Source organism: Cottoperca gobio, chromosome 5 (assembly GCF_900634415.1).
Source record: "Cottoperca gobio chromosome 5, fCotGob3.1, whole genome shotgun sequence".
Taxonomy (NCBI): domain Eukaryota; kingdom Metazoa; phylum Chordata; class Actinopteri; order Perciformes; family Bovichtidae; genus Cottoperca; species Cottoperca gobio.
The window spans coordinates 13,761,744-13,789,168 of record NC_041359.1 but is presented as its reverse complement, the minus strand read 5'-3'; the positions used below and the strand labels follow the sequence as shown (position 1 = coordinate 13,789,168).

The following is a 27,425-nucleotide window of genomic DNA, read 5'->3' as shown; positions in this document are numbered from 1 at the left end:
CCATCAAACCAGAGGCTACTGTCCTCACAGGCCTGCACCCACAGACATGTTCCTCCACAGTAATCTCAGATGTAACACTCCTATCTAATGTGACGACATTTACAAGACCCCAGCACCTCTGTTTATCAGACTTGTACAATTATATGGTGTTCCATTTATATAAGCACACTGGTTATAGTGGGAGAGATATCCATAAACATACTGTTAGGCCTTTCCCCTGGATGGTGAGTGGGATAAATCAACACAGGAAGACACAGGTTGCTGTGTAGGCTAAACTACATCATCATGGGTTTATTGATGGTAATTTTGAAATTTTTGAAAATTTTGTTTGAAACTAGTCAAACAGTTGGAACTTTTTTGTCCGAGTTCACTGTGGAAAAGTCTTTAGCGAAAAATATGCACAGCACGAGTATGTGATTGAATTAAATTTAACTGTTTGCACATATGTTCCCTTGTTTAAGGGGGAAAGTTACTACAGCACTGCTTAAGCCATGGATTATCTGTCTGCGTCCTCTGCCTCTTTAGCATCAACATGAATTCACCCACTCAGAGTCTATCACACATCCACAGAGCTCCCTGAGAGAGAGCGGACCTTAGGGAAGCCCAAGCAGGGGGGGACCTCGACAGAGCCGAGTGGAGCTGTGCAGGGTTGCGGTTGAGCCCATGGGCATGGCCCTCTCACTCTCTGGCAGCCACTTTGTTAGGCACACAACACTAATCCTCCTTGTGTCTTTATTGCCCTCTGTGTAGAGGAGCAGGCCGGGGCTGGGGGGGAAGCACCGCTGCAGGGCCAGTATCATCAGCATTCCTGTTTGAAGATAGGCCACGCTGTACAGCATTAAGGCGTCTAATAGAGGCAAGCTGAGAGCAATACAGACTGATACTCACTGAGACAGAGAGGGAGAATAAAGAAAAAGGAGAGTCACTTTTGCCCCCCCCCTAAAATAGCACGAGTGGGGGCATAATTTAAGGATAGGCAGATTATTGCAACCATAAATTACTGTGAGGCAATTCTGGTTGATGATGTTAAACATACTCAAGAATCTAAACAACACATGAATGTGCTGCCTTAATTTGTTATACTGCCTCTGTAGCTGTAAACAATTTGTCATGCGTTGAATTTATAGGGATTTCATCTTAATAACTTTAAAGCATTTAGCACAAATTGTTTAATGGATCTTCAGACATACAACCAGACATATTTCTTTTCAGTTTATCTGATCATTTAGCAATATAAACACATCTGAAACTTTTTGATGATTTGACAAAGACACCTTTGTTGTAGCCTGACAAAGCCAACTTTCGTTTTGTATTATTTTCTTTTTGTCGTTTGCAGAGATTATTGTTGACAACATTCTCACACACTTGGCCTTGCCTTTGAACTATCCTACTCAACTGGCGCCATCTTGTGTCTGTATGTGGCTGCTGAGTGCCGGCACAGGTGCATAAAATTCAATGTCACCTTTTTCCCCCAGATCTCCTAACTGTCCCCCAGCTGTCACCTGAGCGCTTGGCAGCATAAAGTAATAGCATCAAGATGCAATCAAGATTATATGCTTGTCACTCATTCCGTGCACTCTGTGGCTTACAATATGTGAAACAGACGAAAGATAAAGCCTGTGCACAGATGGGAAGATAAAATGCTTCTAAATATTCATCAGTTTTCTGACTGCGGCAATGTAAGCCATGAATGCTGCCATTAGATCACTGGGAAAGAGTAGCTGGTTAGAAAAGTGTTGTCCCTGAATGAGTGAAAATGTAGCAATGCAAAGAATAACTAAAGAAAAGCATCTGAAAATGTTAATCTCTCCCCGTAGAAGCACATTTTCTGTAACCACTTTTGAATTTTGTGGCACTCTTCCTTACTGGGGATCTGAAACAGGGTCTGCAGCTGTATATCTCAACTCAACAGAGCCTCTGCTTGTAAGCTACATCCATATTAGCAGTTTATTTCCATGTTTACACCGTTTCATATTCTTTGCAATAGTAACAGGATTACTTTGTGACAAACGGTAATTTGTGGAATTCCCTCATTTCAGTTTGAGGATTTTCTTTTTCCTCTGTCCCCGTCTTATATAGAAAAAAAAATGTTTCTGTATTCTCGCCTCCCCGGAGGTTTGATTGCAGAAGCCCTTCAGGTTTTCAAGCAGACCTCTGCGAAGGGCCAGATAAAGCAGAGCAAGGCCTGGTGGTGCAGGCGTGAGGGGGCACGAGAGAAATAAAAATACACAAAGGAATCCACTGATGTGCACCCTTTTACTCAACAGGCCAATCTCAAATATCCCAAGAAAAACATACAAACTACTGCATACACATGTGCAATATACGTTGAATGATCTTCTTTTCAAATTTTTTTACTATGCATGCTTTTACAGCTAACCATTTTCCAAAGCAGGCTGAAGTGTTTCAGCCCATTTAAAGGATATGTTTGGCCTTGTTTTTATATTTTTCTTATTGTCAACGAGTCCTATTAAAAGACCAAAACCAAAACCAAATGTGTTAGTTTGTTTCTCAATACTTCCCAACTTCCTGCTTATCCCCGCGCCCATTGTTTCCTGGTGTAAAACTATAAAAACGGGCAACAAATATGTAGGTTATCATTTAAATTAGAGAATATGTTGTTTCCTTAAAGAGCTGGGCACTGTGATTTTTGGTAAATGTTACTTAAACAGGAGAAAAACTGTTCTTTTGTTGATGATTATTTTCAGCCGTGGATTCACATGTGCTAATTGGTATTCATGGCAGCAGGCTGTGTATGTGGGACTGACTTACTGAATAAACTAAAGTGCATGTTAATGAATAAATCCAGTGCAACAATGTGGATTGCATGTTTTTATTTGGATAACTATGATAATCTATGGCACAAAGAAATAACCCATATATGACTTTTCCTACACAGACAATACTATGAAAATATAGGACATTTCCAGGCTTATTCTTTCATTTGTTTTACATTATTTTCCCAGCATTGATTTAAACTATTCTGTAATGTATAAAAATCTTCTTGTAAAGACTCGAACGTCGCTTCAGATGATAAAGTGAAGCCCTGTGCAAACAGTTATATCATTTGTCAGATGTTTTGTTGTCAGTGTCTCAGACTTGTCATCCCAACTACTCACGTTAACATATTTTATGATTATATACTGAAAGGAATTAGTAAATGCACATAAGTGAATTAATGTATGGAAATTAGCTTGAGTAGGTCTGGTTCAGTTGATCCTCAGCTGCATATGTTGGTAATCACCGCTGCCTCTTGATTCACTCACAGGCACGCAACAAACAACCTGCTGCCAGCACCCCCTACGCCTTTGTCTAATCTTCCGTTTCACTGGGCTCTAGTTTGTCTCACAAATATGATAGTGAATCTCAGCAGCAGAATGCACAGAGGCACATTAACTAGGATGGGTGCCTGCACGCTAAAGCCCCAGACATTAAGTCTAGGATTTGCACTGGAATATGATTCCCTAACTGTCTTAAGAGTTTGGTGCAGAAGTTCTCAGACAAATCTTGAAGAACTTGGTGAACTCTGTGATCTGCTGCCTGGTGCCACATTCATTACTTTACCTGGGTTAGCTCTTTAGTTTGCACTTTACAGCTGATGTTAAGCATGTGATTAACTGGCATTAACTGGTACATAGATTTCTTAAAAAATAAATAAATAAAAGATTTTATGTTGATATTGTCCAACTAACATTTTCCTTCTGGATTCAAGACAGTGGTGAACATTACTGTTTTATGTAAACTTCTGTTTCCCTTCCCTTGACATCCCCTCAAGAATCTTTGGCTAATGCCTCCATCTACTGGAAGAAAGTATGTAGTGTCTGGTAATAAAGGCCATTATGAGTACTTTGCTTTGATGCCTGCTTGTAGCTGAACTATCACTGACAACCGTTTGATTCTAGTGATATACCACACAGTAATAATAATAATAATAATAATAATAATAATAATAATAATAATAATAATAATAATAATAATAATAATAATAATAATAATAATTTCATTTTAGGGTGAGTAATGGTACTAATTATTGCATTCCTTAGTTGAATACTGAATTGTGATTGGTCAATTTCGACATTCTACGGTGTGTTATTTCTGTATAGCAGACCGTTGCTATGTAGGTAACCGAACGCTCTGCTCTGCCCACGTCCAATCATATCAATCCGCAGAAAGAAGTCCGGTAAATTTAACAACGTCAGCTGTGGCCAAAATAACACATTAGTTTTAGTTTGCCGTCCATCAGAAAACACCATGGAAGATTCATTTTTAAATATTTGGAGAGCAGGAAACTTTGGATTCATGATGGCTGAACTGTCCCCAGTAAAGAAAGAAAAAGAGAACAAGAAAAAGAAAAAGACACTTCTCAGAGTTTGACATAATATGAATTGCTTATCTTAGGAAGGCGACATAGTTACGTTACTGTTGCAGTTCCAACCGTTGCTACGCAGTAGAATCTAACGGACAATTTTTTTTTAGCGGAAGCATTATTATTATTATTATTATTATTATTATTATTATTATTATTATTATTATTATTATTATTATTATTATTATTATTCAAAAACAAAACAGATTTTATCAATATTGTATGTCCAATTATTGATGAATTTAGTAAGTAGCCGTGTAATAAGCGGGACAATGTGCAGCGAGTCCTTCATTATTGCGAAATGAACCCCGACAGGGCGAGCCTTAACTCACCCTGAAAATGAATCTGGTTAGGTTAAATGATTTTAATTATGATGTCACTTGCTTACGGTGTTCAATGAACACTGAAATGAACAAGGCACGTTTTCATGAAACATAATAATACCCTTCTTCTTCTTATCAATGAGTTTAAATAACCAGTGTAGGCCTACCCCGAGAAAGCCTCTACTCCTAGATTAGATAGACTAGTTTAGACACTTTTAAATTAGTTGGTGTTGTTTTTCAGCGTGTGTCCAGTATTTGTGAAAACGAGGGTGGGCTGCCTTTTCTGATGACCATACACGTGTGCTCAAATCCGTTCAAAAACGTTTTATTTTATTAATTAAAATACATTTATTTTGCAAAACATAACATAGAGCACAATGCATATGCTGAGTTGTTGTACAGTTGACGTTTTTTTTTTTTATAGCTAATACTAGAGCCCTAAACTGAAATATTGAGCTGCACGGTTATGCGTAGGCTATTTTTTCCCTGCAGAGGGCAGACGCGTATTGTTTTTGCAGGTTTGCAGGTGAGTTAGTTTTTTGTATTAGTTTTACGGTTCATGTCGCTTTGGTTCATAAACTGATTTAAGCCTTGAACTTTTTTCTTAAGTAAGGGATCATCTATCGTAAATGTCGCGTACTGTAGTGTACTATGGACGTATAATGAGAACGTACTGTACATGGAGCACTGTCTTTAGAAGGGGGATAGATGGACGCAGCCTGGCAACCCTGCTGCTGTCAAAACCTCATTGCAGAGCATGCCAGTTGCTGCTGGAAGTTGAACACTGAAGTTACCGTCTTTGCACTTGACAGCAACATAATTGCAAGCAAATCATGGCAGGCAAGAGGGCGTTAGTGATCCTGTCTAAAGGTGCAGAGGAGATGGAAACTGTCATTCCTGTGGACATCATGCGTAGAGCTGGGGTTTGTTGACTCTTTGTATGCTAGCAGTTAGGGTTAGCTAGCTAGCTAATAATGCCACTGAGCAACATAGTTTAGCCAGCTAGTTTGGGGTTATATTAACGTTAGCCACCTCTTCAGTCAGTGCACAACACTCATGATTTTAATAGTGTAGTTTAGCCAGCTAATTTGGGGTTATATTAACGTTAGCCACCTCTTCAGTCAGTGCACAGCACTCATGATTTTAATATTGTATTGGGCACAACAGTCTTGTTAAGACATACTAGCACTGTGCATTTGTCTGAATTTGTAGCTAACGTTAGCTAAATTAACGCTAACCTAAGTGAGTCTGCTAACTTTGACGAACTAACTGGATAAATAGCGACCATAGACTGGTGCATACAGAGGCCAAGTTAAATGTCAAAGATGAACGTCATTGCACCTCTCTGCCATTTGATAGCCTTCAAAATAAAAGTCTCTATCCATCAGCCATATTCAGATAGGATGCCATGTCGTGCCTGTCAGTGGCGGTCGAGACCTTTTAAAGGTAGTAAAAACAGAGTGTAGGCATGCTCTATTATAAGTTAAATTCCTGTTTTCAAATTCTTACTTAAGAAAAGGTACCAGTGGAAGTATAAAATATACTTAAAGTAAAAGTCGTTTTATGCAGAACGGCCCATTTCAGAATAATATATATGATAGTATTGGATTATAATTTCTGATGCATTAATGTGTTCATCACTTTTAATGTTGCAGCTGGTGAGGGTGGAATTTTATATACTGCTAGTTAGTTTAATCTATAATAATAAATACATCATCATTTATTAATTGATTATAGTTTGTATTAATAATCACAATCTGCAAGTAACTAGTAACTTAAGTTATCAGATACATGTAGTAGAGTATAAGTATAAAGTAGCCCAAAATGGAAATATAGTACAAGTACCTTTTTAAAATTGTAATTGTACTCCACGAGTATATACTTAGTTACCTTCCACCACTGATGCCTTTATGGTAATGCTGTATTTTTTACATCACCTACCCAAACCTGTAGATTGCAGTGACAGTTGCAGGACTTACGGGCACAGAGCCAGTCCAGTGCAGCAGAAATGTCATCATCTGTCCAGATGCCAGTCTCGAGGAGGCCAGCACACAGGTTGGGCTCAGCACCTATCTACAAACACTGTTATTACATAATACATGTTATCTTTTAGTATACATATATAATTTAGTAGTGCGTAATGCACATGCATTAATCAAACCCTGTTGAATAGAACTTTATGAACTTTTGTGCATTCCTTGGACAATATGTTTTTTATACATTCCTGCACAAATCTGTTAAGCAGCTCTTTTTAAATTAATTAAATTAATGCTTCTTGACTGTTTGCAACACTAGCTTTTATCTCTTATTTTCTTTACTATGATTGTGGTTATGCACCAAACACCAAGGCAAATTCATTTTATGTGAAAACCTACTTGGCATTAAACTTGTTTCTTATTCTGAATATTGCCCTACAATATTACAGGACTGTCTCAGAAAATTAGAATATTGTGATAAAGTTCTTTATTTTCTGTAATGCAATTTATAAAAAAAAAAAAAAAAAAAAAAAAAAAAGTCATGCATTCTGGATTCATTACAAATCAACTGAAATATTGCAAGCCTTTTATTATTTTAATATTGCTGATTATGGCTTACAGCTTAAGAAAACTCAAATATCCTATCTCTAAATATTAGAATATCATGAAAAAGTATACTAGTAGGGTGTTCAACGAATCACTTGAATCGTCTAATTAACTCGAAACACCTGCAAGGTTTTCCTGAGCCTTGAAAAACACTCAGCTTGGTTCAGTAAACTAAATAACAAGTATGGGGAAGACTGCTGATCTGACTGCTGTCCAGAGGACCATCATTGACACCCTCCATCAGGAGGGTAAGACACAAAAAGAAATTTCTCAAAGAGCAAGCTGTGCACAGAGTGCAGTTTCAAAGCACATCCACAAAAAGTCTGTTGGAAGGGGGAAATGTGGCAGGAAACGCTGCACAACCAAGAGAGATGACCGCAGCCTTAACAGCATCGTGAAGAAGAGTCGCTTCCAGAATTTGGGGGAGCTTCAAAGACAGTGGACTGAAGCTGGAGTCCAGGTATCAAAAGCCACTGTTCACAGACGTGTCCGGGAAATGGGCTACAATAGCCGTATTCCCATGGTCAAGCCACTTCTGAACTCAAGACAACGGAAGAAGCGTCTGACTTGGGCTATGGAAAAGAAGCACTGGACAGTTGCAGAGTGGTCCAAAGTCCTCTTTTCAGACGAAAGCAAGTTTTGTATTTCATTTGGAAGTCAAGGCGCCAGAGTCTGGAGAAAGGTTGGAGAGGAGCAAAATCCAAGTTGCTTGAAATCCAGTGTGAAGTTCCCACAGTCAGCGATGGTTTGGGGAGCCATGTCAGCTGCTGGTGTTGGTCCACTGTGTTTCATCAAGCCCAGAGTAAATGCAGCTGTGTACCAAGAGATTTTAGAGCACTACATGCTTCCGTCTGCTGAAAAGCTCTATGGAGATGAGGAATTCATTTTCCAGCATGATCTGGCACCTGCCCACAATGCCAAAACCACCAGTAACTGGTGTACTGACCATGGCGTTACTGTCCTCGATTGGCCTGCCAATTCCCCTGACCTGAACCCCATAGAGAATATGTGGGGTATTGTGAAGAAGAAGCTGAAAGACACCAGACCCAACAATGCTAATGAGCTAAAGGCCGCTATTGAAGCATCCTGGGCATCCATAACACCTCAGCAATGCCACAGGCTGATTGCCTCCATGCCACGCCGCATTGATGCAGTAATCCGTGCAAAAGGATTCCCAACCAAGTACTGAGTGCATTAATGGACATTTTCAAATGTTTGATTTTGTTTTGCTGTTATAAATCTTTTTTTTTACTTGGTCTGAGGAACTATTCTAATTTTTTGAGATAGGATTTTTGAGTTTTCTTAAGCTATAAGCCATAATCAGCAATATTAAAATAATAAAAGGCTTGCAATATTTCAGTTGATTTGTAATGAATCCAGAATGCATGACATTTTTGTTTTTTTAATTGCATTACAGAAAATAAAGAACTTTATCACAATATTCTAATTTTCTGAGACAGTCCTGTAAACCTTCCTCTCATGGTTTGTCACCCAGGGCCCGTACGATGTGGTGCTTCTGCCAGGAGGAATGCCAGGGGCCCAGAATCTGGCAGAGGTGAGAAATACTCTGTAAATGTAATGTCTGTAAATATTTCAGTCTCTTCAGTTTCAGTTTTGATCGGATAGAGTCCCAATCACATATAGGGTTTTTCCATGGGCCCGGGTCAGCCCTGCTTGGTAGCAGGCCCATACTAGCCCAGTGGTTCTCAAACTTTATCTGAAAAACACGTCATGCCTGCAACCCCATGTAAAACAATATATTCTTACAAACAATTGATAATATTGTGGAAATAACTAACAAAACACGGCAAGTTAAATGACAATATCAGGAACACTTTGCCTAAATTTGGCCCTGAAATCTTGGTTTCAAATGTGAGGCTGATCATTCCTGAGCGTCGGGTTTGATATGAATTATGTATATTCCCTGAAACATTAAGCCTAATATAAAATATCCAGTGTTCAAAAGACACCATAATAATATTCTGGGTTATTAAATAATGAGTTCACAATCAGAATATCAAATAAATATTGAGCAAATAATGCATAAATAATATAAATGCATTCTGCCCATACTAAAGGTCACTGTGCCTCTAAGCAGGACACAGTAATCCGTATAAAGACAGATTGCAGGTTATTATTCATGTGCAGGTGTCTGTTAGACAGGTACCAGGATGCTGCTGCTCTGGCAGTGATAACTGTGCCTTTTATTAGTATTAGCACAGTGCACATATGTGCCGACAAACTCCGTCAAAAGTCTCTACAGCTGACTGACAGCTAAACCAGCTGTGATCGCCAACATCAGAAACGGACATCGCTTCACGTGACGCTTTAGAGGAACGGACGTCTAATTGCTCTAAAAACAAATTTCCTTGTTTCCGCTCCTCACATGGTCTCCTTGCGTCTCACCATGCATCCCCGATGGGAGGGACTAAGACACAAAAGACGCAAGTAAGGGAAACGTGGATGCACTTTAGGAGACTTGGGATGTACCCCACGTTATCCAACTGAGCCACGCCTACTTCAAACTAGTGAAAAGAAAAGCAGAAATCTTTAATGTGAAATAACCAAAACTGTTACAACTTTGTCAAAACAATGTGTATCAATGTAGGACCACATTCATCACAGTAAGAAGTTGATTGAGAAAATGTGTTTTGAGGGCCTTACTAGCATTAAAGCACACTTGTTTATTGTTACATCTCTCAAGTTAAGATTTGTTTTACATTTCCTCCCTGGTTAACTGCACCTGTCCAGCAATGCTCGCCCCACAGTTTGAGAAGCACTGAATAGGCAAGTGTCAATATGAAACACGAGGGGATTAATTGTACTGTAGGTGTAGTTCATTATACAGTAAATAACTGCAGTATATGATGCTGAATGCACCATTTTGTACACTGTGTGTCATGCATTTATATTTTGCTTTACAGTATATTTAGTCTGGGGATGTGATTTTACTCTATTTTAAATGTTAATTACAGTAATAAATGTCTGCCTCTTGCCCAGTGCATGCTGGGATAGGCTGAAGTCCTTTTGTGACCACGTAGAGGATAAATGGGTGTAGAAATTGAATGTATAGAAAATAAATCGCCCTGAAAGCAATATAAGAACGTGTCACCATCACTTAGATTTAGGAGTTGAGTTCATGTTTCATGTATTGTTTTTTGATATAATTGGTTCATCCTGTAAAAATATTTCTTGGCTTCAGAATGGAGAATATTTAATATATTGAGAATATTATTATATACATATACTATAATATATAACACAACTATTGATGTATTCTCTATCTGTGTGCTACAGGGATGGCATACAGGGATGAATGCTCACTCTTTTAGTGTTCTCAGAAACTAAAACCTACGAAAGTCAGTATTTTAATCAAACACATCTGATAGATGAGTTATGGCAAAGACCATGTTTAATTTATTATTGTTACTGTTTAATAAATCTGTGGTTGTATTTCACAGGGACGGGTTATTTTTGATGAGTTTAAAAATCTGCCAGTTTGTTTCAATGATTATATCATAGTCAGCACATACACTGCGCAATCACATGGGCTGCAAATGACCTGCTGTGCATCTTGTTTCTGTGCTCTCTTGCAGTCTCCTGCTGTGAAGGAGGTGCTGAAGGATCAAGACAGCAGAAAAGGACTAATTGCAGCCATCTGTGCAGGTACAGTTTGTTAAAACAAACCAAAGTCATAATAGTTATACAGGACCAAACTCTAATTGAGCCTTTCTATGGGTTATATTTAAATCAAATGGATGTAAATGACCTAAAGCTACGCAGTGCAGTTTATTCACTAAATGTATGATATTGTGTTTTTAAATGTACCAAGCAAATGTTTAAATGCAAATGCCATTAAATAGGATTTGGATTTGCTCGCACATAGACTTAAAGATCTTGGACAGAAAACACATCTGCAGTTTTTATATCCACATGGCAATGGATTCAGTGGATTTTGTGGTATTTTGGTAACTGGATGTGCCCTTAAAAGAGTTTAACACATATCTTAACCACATGTTGAAATATGTACAGTTAACAAAAGGCATGATTCATTAATTTATGGTCATGTATGACCCCTTTTTGGCACATGGAATGAAAGGGTGAGGGTCTGATTAATAACTGTCCCTGAGTGAAACCACAAGCCCTGACATTCTATTTGACAGCCTCCATATGCAGAGAAAGGACACTGGAAGGACATTTTGAATAGGAACAGGGACCAATGCGGCAAAGTGGATTGAAGGGTGTCCTAGAAAATGACTTAAATCCTCACAGGAATATACAGTTTAATGAATCTGCCAGCAAAAGGGCCTGTTGCAAGATGTATTATTCTAACATGAAAATAATTATCTTGTGAAAAAAAAGTCAGTTCAAAAAGGACTTGATTGAAAACCAGAATTATATTGAGTAAAAAATAATAACAGTCTACCATTGTATATTTCTCTTTTTGTGCTAATATTTGTTACATGCATGTCGAAAAAAACATAGTTAGGTTATTTTTAGGATTAATCAAATGATAGAAAGCTTGTCATCATCACCCTCTCTCTCTCCACGTCTGCCTCGCTGTCTGACTCTGCGTCTCAGAAGGTCTCTCTCTCCCAGACTGGCGTCCTCTGGGTGGGGACTTGCTGTAACAGGAGTAGCTTGGCTTTAACTGCCAGCCTGCTGTTCTGCCAGGGGAAAGTGTAATCTTTAGACTGCATGGGAAGGCAGCCAAGGAACACAATCAATAACTTTCTATTTATTAACATTTTTTGGATGAGCTCACTGCAGTGGTAGGACGTTGCCAAAGTTAATGCAGCAGCAGTCAATGTCTTCAGCCTCACCTTTTTTCTCTCTTTTCAATGTGCTGCAGAATCTATGGAGAGAGGCAGAAACTGTATACTGTATGTGTCTATTCTTAGAAACAATGGCACAGTTGAGTACACTTTTAGGACATACTCTTGTGTGCAACGCCTAAAAGTAAATGCAGCATTTTCTGTATTTTGATGTAGTGTTTAGCTTGAGGGAAGTGATTGGAGGATACAGTACTTTACCTTATTTTACCCATGACTATCTAACTTTATTTTTAAACTGCATTAAATGGGCTGACACAAGCAACAGAACAAGTGTCAGTTTATTACAGGAAACAGTTAAATGAACCTTAAATGACTTTGCCCTTCTGCAGGTCCCACTGCTCTTCTGGCTCATGGCATTGGGTACGGCAGCACAGTCACTACACATCCTGCCATGAAGGAGAAGATGATGGCAGGAGGTAAAAAGAAAACACTTCATGCATACAAACTTGGAACATTTGTTAAATGTACAGCTAGTGACATTTGCAGCTCTAACTCACAACAGGAATAATTGTAATTATTTGTAAAGGGCAGCAGATGGTGCTGTACTAGCTCTTTTTCACCTATACAAAATCATGTCACTATGCAGAGTAAAGCGCACCACTCAGGTGAAAGCAGATCCAGGCATTTGACAGAACATACTAGAACTGGGTCAGTTAAAATTCTGATAGATTATCTATACATAAGTGGTTATAGTACAGTGTGATATCTGATGTGTGGCTTTCAGTCTGTAGCTTAAAAGCTCTGTTGTCATGTTGTGATTATCCTTATGGTATTGCTCTTTGTCTTTTTTTAGACCACTATAAATATTCAGAGGCTCGAGTACAGAAGGATGGACATTACATCACCAGCCGTGGGCCAGGAACCAGTTTTGAGTTTGCCCTGGCTGATTGTAGAAGAACTTATGGGGGCTGAGGTTGCAGCTCAAGTCAAGGCTCCTCTTGTTATGAAAGACTGACTGTAACTGTGTTCACATACATCCTGCATGCAAGCAACACTTGCCCACTACAGAAGTCTTGCGCTACTGAGACAGCTAATCCAATGTAGCTGGCACAAAGAGTCAAAGTCACTCGTGACAAATCATGCTCCCTAGGGGACAAAAGGATGTTTCTGTTCTGACAGGTTATTGTGTTCCTCTGTCTTTCTTGGTTGGCAATAAAAGGCACCCATTTGTTTTTCTAACAAATACATTCAACATGGATTCACAGGCTTTACAAATGATATAATGATAGTTTTTCCTCAAATTGCTCATTATTTTGACAGCATTTATTGTTTAAGTTGACATTAAAACATTAATGTGACACAACTGCGTTTGTCTTACTTTACGGTTGTTTTTTCATACTGGAGGTCACTCTGGCTTGTTTTCACATATCTGCAGTTGTTGTTGACACCTAAATATAGGCTGCATCATGTAATGTATTGTGTGAGCGGCATTGCTTAGAACGCGGGAAGCAGAATCCAAATAGATTGGCAGGTCGTCTGACCAATGAGAAGCCCCGGACCGGCTGCAGTTATGTTATAACTGACCAATGGCAGCTCGCCCACAGCCAGCAGGGCGGGGCTCTGCTGTAGCGCGTGGTAGTTGTGTCAGTCAGAGCAACAGAATCCACAGAGGGTCTTCAGTCAAAAAAGAAGAGAAAGATTTCGGCAAAGGTAAGATCATTTTGTGCTGTTTACGGGTTATCTACACGTTTGCCAACGATGATGTTCTTACGATATGGGTTTAATAGCCCTCATGTCTGCTAATTTATGTTGGCAAAGCAGTTAACGTAACGTTAATCACGGTAACTAGCAAAAAATGAACATGAAATTGTAACGTTGCAGTTAGTTAACACGACAGCAACACAGACACAACTGACGCCATTAAAAAAAGCTTGTGTTTGTAATTATGAATCATTTTTGTTATCCGTGATTAATAAGTGTGCTGAATGGTGAAAAATGGATTGACATTAGCGCCTAAAATTGGCCTGAGGTAACGTTCACTAACGGCCTGAGTTAACGTTCACTATCGTTACATGTTTCAATTTAAAGATGAGTTCAGGACTGAGTAACAGTCGTGAAATCACGGTCTCTTAACATTGAGAGATCGTTCCGCAGATGTGACCTGACATGGAGACGTTAGATCCAGAAGCTCTCCATCCTCAGCAGCAGCATCCACCGTCAGGCTGTGCTGCATGCATAAACTAAAGCTAACACAGTGCGGCAGAGGCCAGGTTCATCCCTCCATCAGCACGAGACATCAAGCGCTGTCAGAAAACTAACACAAACTTAACTAAATAATAAAAATATAAAGGATTTGTGTGCATACATAGTAATAGATAAAACCCTCTTGAAATGCCATAATGTTGAAGTTAAGGTCCCGTTAGTATAGCTGTCATTATTTAAATTATTTCTCATAATGGACAGTCATGTTTCTCATTAATCTAAATCAGCTGCACCATTGGGACATCTTCAATAATAGGAGGCCCGTCAGGGTTATGCTGTCATTTGCATTTCAGCACATAAAACAGGAAGTACCAGAGGTGTTACCCTCACCTCCCTCACACAGGAGACAGGAAACACAACGCAAGTTCTTTTTCTGGTTGACTGCATTTTCAATTGCTGGGAAACCGCCTCTGAGTCATTCTTAGTTAAGCATGCAGTACCAGAGCAAAGCAGGGGTCATCCAAATAAGAGGGCAACTCAAGTGGCTTTTTCATCCACCATTGTGCAACCAAGTGAGCCAAAAAAAAAAGACTGTGAGGTTCTGTTCCCATTACAGAGCAGCAAGAGAGCATTGTTTAGTGGTAAAATCGCATCACATCAAAATCAAAATCTTCAGAAACAGGAGTGTACGCCTGTGTATGACTGTTACCTCTGGGTACTCTGTGAAAAGGTTTAGGCTAGTTGTTTGCCCTGTGAGAGTCTTCAACATTGTAACCGGGGCTATGCTTGTCATGTTGAGGCAACATCACTACACTGTGCCTGAGCAAATATGTTTTATTTCTGTGTTTCAAAATTTACAACTAATTGTTTCCATTCCCTGGAAGACAAACATCAATGCTTAAATGGTGTCTTGATGACTATAGTACAGGCTCATTAATGCTATGTTTTTCAGTTGGATATTTCTGGAACGCTAGCATTTTGCGCTGTTGCACATAACATGTTAGAATTATTCTGCTTGAGCAGCCGTACAGTAAAGAGCTTGAGGCTTGACTCCCTATTTCTGGATGGGGCAGAGGAGGTGGTGGGGGGCTGAAGTCACTGTGACTGAGTCATTGCTTTTAGCTAATGATGCAATTAGAGAGCTGCACTTTGCATCTCCTGATTAGATCCCCTACTTGCATTGGCCTGCAGACAAGGAAGACTTGCTTGCCTGAGTTGCTTTGGCAGATGCATATCAAAAGGTAATGGCCAATTTACAAGCAATTGGGATTTCATCAAACATCAACTTTTTTGTGTCATCAGCAAAGGATGGATAGATTTGTCTATCTGGAATCTGAATTATTGCTCTTGGTGATTGTACAATTTGGAATCACTATAGGTCAATGATTCCTATACTTAACTTTGGAATGAAACTTTTCATGCTAAATTGGGCTGTAACATTTTCCTGATTAACTCTTTCAAGACACTTACATTTACCAATTTGTACATTAGCATAATGAAACTCAATCACACCATTATCAAACTGATCCAAAAAAATGAGACTTTGTGAACAATGCTGTACTATTTTGGTATTGTTGTCTAAAGTATTTAAAGTAGACAATGCTTTAAAATTATTTGAATGAGTGTGTTTTTAGCAACCATTTTACCCTAATTACTTACTCTGGGGGTCTTTGTGTGCCAGGGACATGGTTTTGAAAAAATGCTCACATGGCATCTACAAATGCAAAGTACATATTTATTTTTGTGTAATTTTAGAAGGGAATAGAAAATTGCATAGATACTTTATGACTTTTATCTAGAACATTTTCAAATTCAAAGGTTAATGAGAAATGCTCAACAGTCTTAAGTTAACCATATCACTCTCTTATTGGGTTGTCTGCAGTGTACTGCCCTTGTAATAAGTGTTTTCATAAACAAAATGGGGCTTCCGGGCTATATGTGGGGATAAGCTTAAAATCTTAATAAATATGATTTTATTTATTGGTGATAGCCTTAACTGGATCTGTATTTGCAGTGACTTGTCCGGACGTGAACGATAACATCATATTAGTAATATTCCCTGCTTTCTGCATTGTGTTCAGTTTGTCCTTAGATCAGGTACAATTGGCAGAAGTAAGCAGGTTTGTTCTGAGGTATAAAAGAGGATCCTAAACCAAAATAGGAAGATCATTACCTTACTCGGCTTGTTTTTTGTATGGAGTAACTGTATTTGCTTGTCTGCTGTATGTTATTAAAGGTGAGCAAATACACAGTACTGCAGATGCTATGCAGTCCCATGGTGACCTGATTTTCTGCAGCATCAACTGTTTGCTGAAGTTCCTTCAGTCCTGTAACAATTGGTAATCATTCATACTCTGTGTTGTCAAGAAAAACAGTTACGCTTGGAATCCACACATATGTTTTTTTTATGCCTCCGCTCCGGCAATAGCTTAGGCCTGAGGCAATATGTTTTCGGGTTGTCCCTAATATATATGTATGGGACAACCCGTATGGCAGTGGTCTTCACTATTTTTTACGTGAGAGCCACATTGATAGGACAAAGTCAATAGGAGAGCCACTTTTACCGCAAAGTATGAAAAGCTACATCCAGTCATAAAAAGCACGTCTGTTTATTAATCTGTCATCCCACCCAGAACATACAATATGCAATGCAGCCAACCAATGCATTCATTAAAAGCAGGATTATCTTAATACTGGGATGATGTTGTCAAACTCTGCAAACAATATTTCTGCTGAAGCCAAAAAGCAATGCGAGTCTGAGAAGGTTTTTTTGCCCGAGCCAAAATCAATGCGATCTCAAAAGATGTCTCAGTTAATCGTTCAGCTGTATTAGTTGTCCTGTGTACGAGCCTTTGTTGTCCAGAAACAGAAGAAAGCTGCTCTATTTTCTTGTACTAATTTCTCTTCCAAGTGCGCAAATTTCGTTGAATTTTGGATGTGTCGTTTGGAAATGCGGCTCCAAATGACTTCTCTTAAAACCAGAGCAGTCTGTTTGCACATTAAGCACAAAGGGTTCGACTCGTGGAGGACAAATACAAATTCCTCTGTCCACTTGTCTTGAAATGTCCTTTGCTCGTCTTGTATGGCTCGTACCTTTCTTTTATAACGGGAGCAGCTGTTGTCTGTCCACAAACCACGTCTCCAGCATCTTCCTCTCCGCTGTTGATGCTCCAAAGACAAATATTAATTTTGCTCGTTTGTCACGCTTTGTTTCTGTTCACCTGGTGTGCAACTATTTTTTAATAAGAAATTGATCCATTTTACATCTGTAGAAACACGGGCTTACTAGCATGAAATGGTGAAACGAGTAAACCGGAGCCAAGCTAACGCGAGTATGAAGTGCCAGGTTGGTCGTAGTATCCTCCAATTTAAATGTTCAAATTTAGTGATATAAATGTTTTTTTTAGCAAATGTCCATATTCATAAGCATGCTTATGTTAACATATTTTTAATGACCTTAAGTTTATTTATTTCTATACTAGCCCATCACGTATCTACCCGTCCAAGAGCACATTAAGAGTTACCAGTCTATATTTGCATCTTTTATCAATTATCAATTATTATTATCTATTATTTGTAGGCTAATAGAGCAGACACTTTCAGTGTTTTAATGGGTTATATGTAATAGCCCTGCTTGTTTTTATGAAATATCTGTATTGACTCCATAATCATATCTATCACCCCTTTATTTAGCCCACTGCCATGCGAGCCACCAATTAAAGCTTGGCGAGCCGCATGAGGCTCGCGAGCCGCGCAATGAGTAACACTGCCGTATAGGGACGTACGGACAGACGTAGGTCCCATTCTCGTATACTCTATGTCTCAGGAATGCATTAAGGGAATCAAATTTTAAAACGTCCACTTCAACTCAAGGATGAACTGATTATAAGTTGGTGGATAAAGGTCAAGGTCACTCTGACCTCACTAGCACGTTTTTGGCTATAACTCAAGAATTTATATACTTTTATACGCAATTATGACAATTTCTCACAAATACCTAACAGGATAAAATGATGAATTGATGACATTTTGAACTTTCATGGATGTCCGTGTTTCCCATAGGTTTACTTCTTTGGGGGAGTGCTGACCGTACGATGGAGGGGGGTGCGTGGCGCGGATTCTATTAGTTGCCCCTTCTCCTTTCCTCCGCTCTGTCTCTGACTAGGTGTGTGTGTGTGTGTGTGTGTCGGGAGCGAAGCCCCGCCCTTCGCAACACAGTACTGAGGAGAGCAAAGCAACGCAGTAAACACTGAAACGTGCACATAAATGAGATAAATAACATAAACGTTTAGTTTATTTAATAAATAAGCACCTGTTCTATGTGAAAAGTGAGTTATGAATATAAAGAGAAAAAAATCTATAAAACAAACGACAACAAAAACACCTTGAATTTCATGGGGGGCGAGGCGCATGCCCCCCCCTGAAACAATGGTAGGGGAAACACTGGATGTAAACTGCAACTTGACTGGTTTGCAGAGGCATACAACTGCAAGGCTAGATTAAAGCTGAATCCAATATTTGCTGCTTTTACCTTGCACTGGTTAAAAATAAATAGTTTTGATTATTTTCTGCAGTGTATCTAGTTTATATTTGAATAGCATTACCCCTGTCCATATGAACTCCAGATTTGAGATCTCTCACTAGCTCAAGGTTTTTCTCTTCCATGTTTTTAGATTATCTGACTGTATTAAGATTAGTGTCCAAAACTATAGCAGTAGCATAACATCATCACTCTCTTTTGTTGTCAGTCCGAGACATCCGTCAATGCTGCATCTTGACACTCATGTACCAGGTCAGACGGGAGCTGGTCCTGGGTTGTGTGGATTTTTGTGTTTTACAAGAAGTTACAGACTAATTCCTCAGACCCTGTAATTTTGTTTACTTAATGCCTGTCACTTGCTCTGCTCTCTCTGGTAATCCCAGTGAGACTGTAGTACTTAAAGCCTAATGGCCTTCTCCTCAGCAATGCCCAGAGGACCCCGGAGTCTGCTCAATATAGGGCTGAAAATATAACCAACTGCATGTAAACTGCTGTGTTGTATGCAGAGTGATCATTATTTGCAAGCTAGTTCTATTTAGTCTATTCTTGGTTATCTTCATATCTGTAGAAGTTAAATAATAAGATTATAAGGAAAAAATATATGCCAACAAATGCTCAAAATGTGTTATCAATTTTGCTATTGAAATTATACCCATTGTATCACACAGATTATTACTATGACAGGAGCTAGCCAATTTTCAGTGGACAAAGTTAACGTCCAACTTTTTTGCGCATTTCAAGAAATGTGTGGTGATTAAGGGGGGCACATTTCCCATTTGAAAACATTTTTTTTCACCTGACGTAGCAGTGAGGGTCAGCATTTTGCATGGACGCTGTAGAAAGAATGCAATAAATATTTAAGTTGAAGGAAATCCTCTTGAGTGATTGCAGCCTCTTCGTAGTGTTAGCAATAAATCAGGAGAGGCACTGATGAAGCAGTGTTTTTAGATGCCCGCATCATTCTGCATCAACCATTACAGCGAGCAAGCTCCACTAGTTTATACACATGGTGGTGCAATTCCATCAAATTGAAAAAATATCTAACTGTCAGTCGAGACACATAGGCTGGGGTTGTGCGATGACTCCCGACTATGTCCACAGTTAAACATCACAAGGACTAATACTACTCCTATAAAGGTACTGTAATTCTAATCGATTGAACTTTAATTGATGTGTTCGAATTCAAAGTTGATATTAAGTAATCATCTAATATTAAATGATTAGATGTTAGCTCAGTGACACTTTTTGGGGTAGGGGAAACACTGTAGAGTAGTAGTTTTTGTGCATCTTCGAAGAATGTCACTGTTGATCTGTTGTGGTAGAAAAAGTTTTTGATTTGAATAGCTTCTCTTCATCCTTTGCATGAACAAACTAACAGAGTTGAAATGCTGTTCAGCGACACAAACAACATAGTTTTAGAGGCATGGTACACCTGAGAGATCTCAGCAAAAAGAAAGTTTTAATGGCTTTATTTGCATCACTTTCTGTGGATCTCTGATGCTTCCTGTCAGGGTAAGTAAATATCTGGAATAGATACGGCTTTATATAGCTACCTTAATCTGACCCCGATAAAGATCCTGCAGGTTGACTTCGGCAATTTCAGTTGCTGCTTTTTATCTTTCTGTACACAGCATGACCTTGAACAGGCCTGGTTGAGTGTAGAGAAGGAATGGATGGAGGTTGCTGTACATTGTGGTAAAATTATATTTTGGTATGTTTTTTGGGCCTCAACCCATATCTGGAAATGGTAACAGGAAGCTATGTGTTAAAATGACTGGCCCATATCTGGAAATGGTAACAGGAAGCTATGTGTTAAAATGACTGGCCCATATCTGGAAATGGTAACAGGAACCTATGTGTTAAAATGACTGGCCCAGTTGTTTTTTAAACCTCCCAGCTGGTATTGAGGAGAGCAAACACTCAAGCACCTGACATGATCACAGGAGGATCATCTTCTCTTATGCAGCTGTCTGGCAAAGCTCCAGAGTGTCACACACAGACTACAGTCCTACCGCATTACGCTTACTTACCACAAAGCCAACCCTCAAACCATTCAGCATGAACATCGAGTCATAGGTAGGACAGTTTGAAAGGCCATGATTGGGAGTGTGTTTAAGGTTGTCTGTGGAACTATGGAAACAGTGGATTTTGTAGTGGTCTTCATGTTTGTGTGCATTTTCTTTTGTTGTATTTTGACAATTTGTTGCAGATGATGCCAAATCAGTAAACCAGCATAAATGTATTCATTTCATACAAAGCAATTATTTAGATGCGGCCTATTTTTATTTGGGAGGTCTGAATGGACTCTTTGTAGTTTGCCTTCCACTCTGAGAAACTCTCATAAAAGTGTAGTTGTTGTAGGTGTGAGTGAAGATCTATTGCCGTGGTCCCATCAGACTGTCTGGCAGACGTCCCGCCATGTTTGGTGTCATGATTGGAGAGAAGCGAGCCGTGGAGCCAGAGTCTGGCTAGAAGCAAAAGTTGGAGATGCCGTGACTGAGCTTGAGCTCACAGAGAAAGGCCAGGAACAGTGGTGCGCAACAGTGAAGCTGTAGCTGTCCCCTTAGGCTTTGGGCAACACACACAAACACAAAGACTCATACACACAGGGTGAGGCAAATCCATCAATACAAATCTAAAAGAAACTGATCTGAACACCACCACACTGACTACAAACAAAAGTGATATATCCCATTTAAAATATATAGTTCTTGGTAGAAGTGCATTCAAATCACTTATTTTTCATTACTATCATATGTACAGTGGCTCAGTCAGTAGGGCAGGGGTCGGGAACCTATGGCTCGTTCGATAACGCAATATGGCTCACAGACAATTTTGAGCTGACATTTAACATGATTAACAGGTAATAAATAATTATATTGTGTCATTTTAAAGTAAAACATTTATCAGCGGATTTGTTTTTAGTTCTCCCCTCTCCTTTCCTCCGCTCTGTCTCTGGCTGTAGGTGAAGGTGTGTTCACACGCGTGTGCGTAGGGGGCGGAGCCCCGCCCTTCGCGAAACCGAGCAGAGGAGAAACTGCACAAAGCAGGCAGTAGACCGGGGGTGTCAAACTCAATCACAGAGAGGGCCAATATTAAAAACTGGGACTCCGTCGAGGGCCAAACACGGTCCACATTTATTGAACAGGATACACATATTGGATAAAGTGCAAAAAGATATGGAACATATTTAAGTCAACTGCAAACGGATTCCTGAGCAGTTCAATTAAAATATCTGAGCTGCAAATGCGCTCAGTTTATCAGCAGAATGCTGTCGGGAACACAGCGGTGGAGATGGTTTGTCAGTGTTTGGAAACATGTAATGACCAAAGTTTCCTTGCTGCATCAGAGTCTCCCACAGAAAGCTCGGCTTGGAACGCTCTCACTGCATCACACATGTCCGTGATCACACGGCCCTGAAGCTGCAGGTTTAACAGTGAGATGCTTCGTTATGTCGCACAAACAGGTCAACTCGCATCGCCACTTTCGTCCCAGAGATCTGTGGTGTGTTTCCCTTTGCTTTCCAAAAACTTTCATTCCATTCACATATTTAGTTACTTCCTCAAATGTATTTTCCCGTGGTTGTGCCATGCATTGATTTAATTACCAAAACCGGCGGGCCAGTTATGACAGACATATGATATTTTCTCGCTGGTCGGATATAATTGCCTTGAGTATGACACCCGTGCAGTAAACACTGAAACGTGCACATACATTAGATAAATAACGTAAGCGTTGAGTTTATTTAATAAAAGAGCACCTGTTCAATGAAACACTGATACCTCTATTAGTACTCGGAGAAGTGTTATTCTTAAAAAAGGCACGCATAAAGTTGCATTCAAATTTATTAAATATATGGCTCTCAGGGAAATGCTGTCTTATGAGCTGCCCACTGCTCCTAGTACTAGACTCCTGGTGCTAGGATGGGTTAAAAGCAGAGAACAAATTTCACTGTGTGTATGGTGTGTTCTGCATGTGTGACCATTAAAAGAGGGTTTCATCCCTCCAAAATCTTTAAATCTTAAATTTTATATATTATGGTGTTATGTCACGATTTCTATTCTAAACTGATAATCGATTGAGATAAGCTTTCAATTTCTATCTTCAAAATCAAAAGTAGGTAAATAGTGAAAAAAAAAACAATGATCACAACGCAGTATACCAGGACGTGCAAACTACAGCTCCAGATCTGCTGGCTTTTTGCAGGTGAACTCAAGCTGTTGTAAAATACACTTTTAGTGGCTCTTGTTGTTTTTGTGTAGCCTATAGTTTGTTCCCAATTGACTAGTAATTGTTATTACATTTTAAATAAATGATTTAAATTTGACCATATGTCCTTGGTGTGGTACGTTCCCCCCAAAATATGGTGGTTAGGCCTATTTTACACTTAATACCATGTAGCCTATACATTTGAAAATGTAAATGACAGTTGTTGGGGCATAAAACTAATGATCTGTTATTTATGAAACAACACTCCATAGTCTAACAATGCCATAGCCGTCAGTGTTGGGGAAAATAAAAATCTAACAACCAGTCCTTATTCAGTACTGCATACTGTCACACATGATTTGTGATAAATTACTGTTTTCTTGACTGTCTAATTATGAAAATTCAGACTTGCTGTGCTCCTTATGTCTTGGAAAATAAAAACTGCTACACTTTTCAATTCTCTTGCCAACTCATTACTGATACTGCTAAATATTTCCTTGGCCCAGGCTAGTCACAGTCACAAGATTGGACTTGAGCTGTGTTCCTCAAAAGCGTAGTCTCTGAGCCACCTGTTTTAGTTACCTGATGCCTAAAGCAATCTGAAAACCCAGTTTGAACAAATTCCCTTCCTGACCCCCACACTTTTTTTTTTACCTTGCTCTTACTCTCTTAAGAGTAGTCAGGTAGTCCATTTTCTGCCAATAATATTAGGTGAATTTTCAAACTCTGCTTTTTGAGTGCTGTGTTTTCATAGCCCATTGATTTGTGCTAGCGTTACTTTCAATTACTATATTAAGCAAGATGGGGTCAGTTTCACAGACATTGTAGTACTTTTTTAAATTGCATTGATTTGCAGGCAATTGGTATCTTAAATCTTGAACGTTGCCTTTTATAAAAAATAGATGAAAATAGTCCGTTTATGTATATGTACACGTTTGCATGTACAGTATTACGTAACAAGTTATTGATCTTTGTAGGGATGTAATCCTCTCACTTGATCCCCCTTCACATGAAGGTGAGGGTACACTGCCAGTGAACAGACCTGGACCTGATGGGGATTTTATGCCATGCTCAAAGACACTACAGCATATAATGACCTAAATGTCGGAGTTAGAACCAGATCCTGACAGATTTCTTTCGGTGCAGTGTAGATCACATACTGTGCCTGTTAATTTTTCGTTTTTGGCATAATAGGGAAAAGGATTTAGGAATGTTTGCATAGAGCTTTGTAATATAATGTTCCCTCCAGCCTCTCCGAGCTATAGCCAGTGTGCTGAGCCGTGTTCACTTGCTATGCAGCAAATCAACTTTGAGCCATTGCCGATTGAAACCACAAATCCAATAGTGCGAAAAAAAGGAGTGTCTTGTCATTAAATGAACACACATGCTTCTTGCTTGCTTTCCTCTGGCCCACCTTTCTTTTAACACTATTTTCAGCTCACTCGGATTCACTGAATGAATGCTGACAGTGCAAAGGGAGGTGTGTTTGTGGGTGTGTGTGTGTGGAGGAAAGAGGGAGGGGCATTTCCTTTAATGCATCTCCTCTGCTCAGTGACTCTCCAAGCTCACAGATTTATTCTGTCTCTTCTCTCCCGTCTTTCTTTCTTTCTTTCTGCCTGTTCCCCGTCCCTGTACTGTCCGTCTTTTGTCACTTTTTTTCTGTCTTTCTTGTATTTCTGTCTTTCTCATGTCAGACATACTTGCACATCTCTCACAGACTCTCATTCGTAGACACACAGGATCTCACATTCACCAGTCTTGTATCATTCTTCCTCCCTCTCCTCTCTGCTCAATCTCTTGGATTTTGACTGCTGGTCCTCCATCATAGCTGCTACTGTATTACTCCCCGTTTGTGCTCACTGCGTCAGGAACCAGCAGCAGACTGAGGTGGGTGTTTTAAGAGCATCATCGCACAAGGCCCGAGGCTACATATCTTTGGTATCTCTCTCTCTTCCTCTCTCACCCCTCTCGCCTCCTGCCTCTTCTCACTTCGCTCTGTCAGTGGTAGTCAGGATGATCATGTTGTCTATTTCTACAGGGGAGCAAATGCCATACTGTATGCAGCAGAATTTAACATTGTGAAACACTATGCTAGCGAGGTAGCGTATCTATCACTTCAGATTTCTGACCGTCTCAGAGCTGTCAGTACGGTTGATGCTGCTGCTGCATTGAAAACAGTCTTTGCATACCTTATTACATTGGCATGTATTTTGCTCTCTCTCTCTCTCTCCCCCTCTCTCTCTATTCTGCCTCTACTCTATTACTCTCATCTGTCTGAATGTCTATCATGTTTTATGCATGCTCTGTCCTTTTTGAATTCTTGAAAGAGACTTGTCCATGCTGTAGGATTTATAAAGAACCACCTTAAAATAGCCAGGGTGAAAGACTTGTGCAGGCTCGCTCAGAAATACAAATGTTCATTCACAAAGAAGGTTCGATTCATTTTCACCTTACCTGACCCACTGCTGCAGTTCCATCCGATGCTCTGTGTGTGTGTGTGTGTGTGTGTGTGTGTGTGTGTGTGTGTGTGTGTGTGAGAGAGAGACAGTCAGACAGTCAGTCATCTGGCCCAATGTGTTACTGGGCCATTTTTAAATGTGTGGGTGTTCATGCTTGGTCTGAGTGCTGTGGGTCAGTATCTCTGCATGCATGCTCGTACATGTTTGTGTGTGCGCACACTTGTATACAGTGTGTGTGCTTGCCTGCTTATGGGCTCTGGTCCAGGAGGAGAGCACAGGAGCTGCAGGGGCTGAGTTTGGTGCAGTAAGCTGTTGAATGCTCTGTAATGAGCAGAAAAAGGCAGATTCATGTGCTGGTGTGTCCTTTCACTGCGCTGGTACATCGATATTGCAGAATGCACAGCTTTTCTGAAATGTCTGCAATACATTTGTCCTTGAGAAGTTGCAAAGTTAGATTGCTGCTGTTAATACTAACACATAACTTGTATTTTCAACAAATAGGTTTATGACGAGATGGGTGTTTAATGTGACAATGGTGCAACAGTAATACGATTTTTCATTGGGTATTGTCGTCTTTTATTTTAGGAACAAACAACACTACTAACAATACTTCAAACTAAATGTCCTCAAAGAAATGCTTTGTGACATCCAATGAAAACAGGAAAGGCGGATTCATTTGGGATTTGCAGAAGTGCTCTGGTGTCATGCCCAATACTTGTTTTTCTAGAAACAAAGAAGACACTACTCTGATGATGTCGCAATTATGCTGGGTCTGCTGATTTACTAGTGAACCCTAGACATCTTTTGAGCAGCTACATTACTGTGAGGTTTGTTTGTTCCTGGTAAATGGACATCTTTAGCATACAGACTGGTTGCAACAAAGTGATGCTGCAGTTTATAGCATTAATGAAGAGGGCAGCATATTATTAATCACAAAATAGACTAAGTCGCACTCCACTCAGTCTAAGGGTGAATGTGAGCATACATGATGCACACATAATTCTTACAGTATATCATCAAATATTCTGGGTGATATATTGATAAATATTTATGATATGTAAAATTAGGAATGTTTTCTTTGATCATTTTCATATTGTGCTTTTCTGGCTCAGTTGTCTTTGTTTAGGGTCTATTGTGTTGCCAACTGCTACTTGAACTACAATGTCTTCCTTGTACAGCAGCAGAGGAAACAGACGTGTTTCAGCACTAGGCTTTGAGAGGGTGTCATCTGTGATTTCTTTTGAGATATTTGCTTTATAAAATTTCAATTGATTAATCGCTAATCACGATTGTTGCCAATTCATTTTCTGTCGATCAACTACTTGATTAATTTACTAATTATTGTGTTGAAGCATAACGTTTTTACAGCGTGGTCTGCAGGGTGCACCAGTGGGCGTGTTTCCTACACTGAGCTCAGTAATCATTCTGCAGTAGAGATTTAGCGGCCTGCCTAGCTTATTAGCCCTGTTTTGGAACTCCCATAGGGCATCTTCACACTCTCATAAAAAGACACGCACAAGAACTTAGTGAATTGTTTACAGTAGAATGTTATCCTCTTCTTTAGATGTGTGTGTGTGTGTGTGTGCGTGTGTATTGCAATCGTGTATATATATTGTGTTAGTAGTGGTGCACAATATATATCGGGCCGATAATGAATAATTTATAATGTATTTTTCCAATAATGAAATTATAACCGATAAATACAAAGCCAAATTGCTCTCATTGATTTAACAAGCGCATCGTCTACACTCTGATAAAGTAGGTAGCTGTATGCCTCCTTTTATAAAGTTGATTTGATTTGCAATCTGCCGATAAACACAGAGCAGAAAAACAATGCAGCGCAGCATGCTGACTAAAGAGCCTAACACCAGTGTGGACGTTTTCACAATTTCAGAGTAAGACTACACGATTGCAATTTGCAGTACAAGTTATTTTTTTATGTACTAAATAAAATGAACATTTAAAGATT

At 39.4% G+C, this 27,425-nt stretch overlaps 2 protein-coding genes across 4 annotated transcripts in view; both read left to right on the top strand.

Annotated features, from left to right (window-relative positions):
* Nucleotides 1-5,402: 5,402 nt before the first annotated feature.
* Nucleotides 5,403-13,404, top strand: park7 (parkinson protein 7). The gene is made up of 6 exons (XM_029431845.1): nt 5,403-5,612; nt 6,643-6,744; nt 8,767-8,826; nt 10,868-10,937; nt 12,436-12,522; nt 12,900-13,404. The coding sequence occupies exons 1-6, from the start codon at nt 5,523-5,525 to the stop codon at nt 13,016-13,018; spliced, it is 528 nt and encodes a 175-aa protein (XP_029287705.1). The 5' UTR covers nt 5,403-5,522; the 3' UTR covers nt 13,019-13,404.
* A 255-nt stretch (nt 13,405-13,659) lies between these two features.
* kcnab2a (potassium voltage-gated channel subfamily A regulatory beta subunit 2a) overlaps nt 13,660-27,425 on the top strand; it is an 83,585-nt gene continuing 69,819 nt past the window's right edge. For 2 of the 3 annotated variants that reach the window (XM_029431834.1, XM_029431831.1), the window contains exon 1: nt 13,660-13,756. The gene's annotated coding sequence lies outside the window, so the exon portion shown is untranslated. Of the gene's footprint in view, nt 13,757-24,573; nt 24,885-27,425 lie in introns of those variants that run through there. The other variant, XM_029431832.1, reaches the window with a different exon arrangement.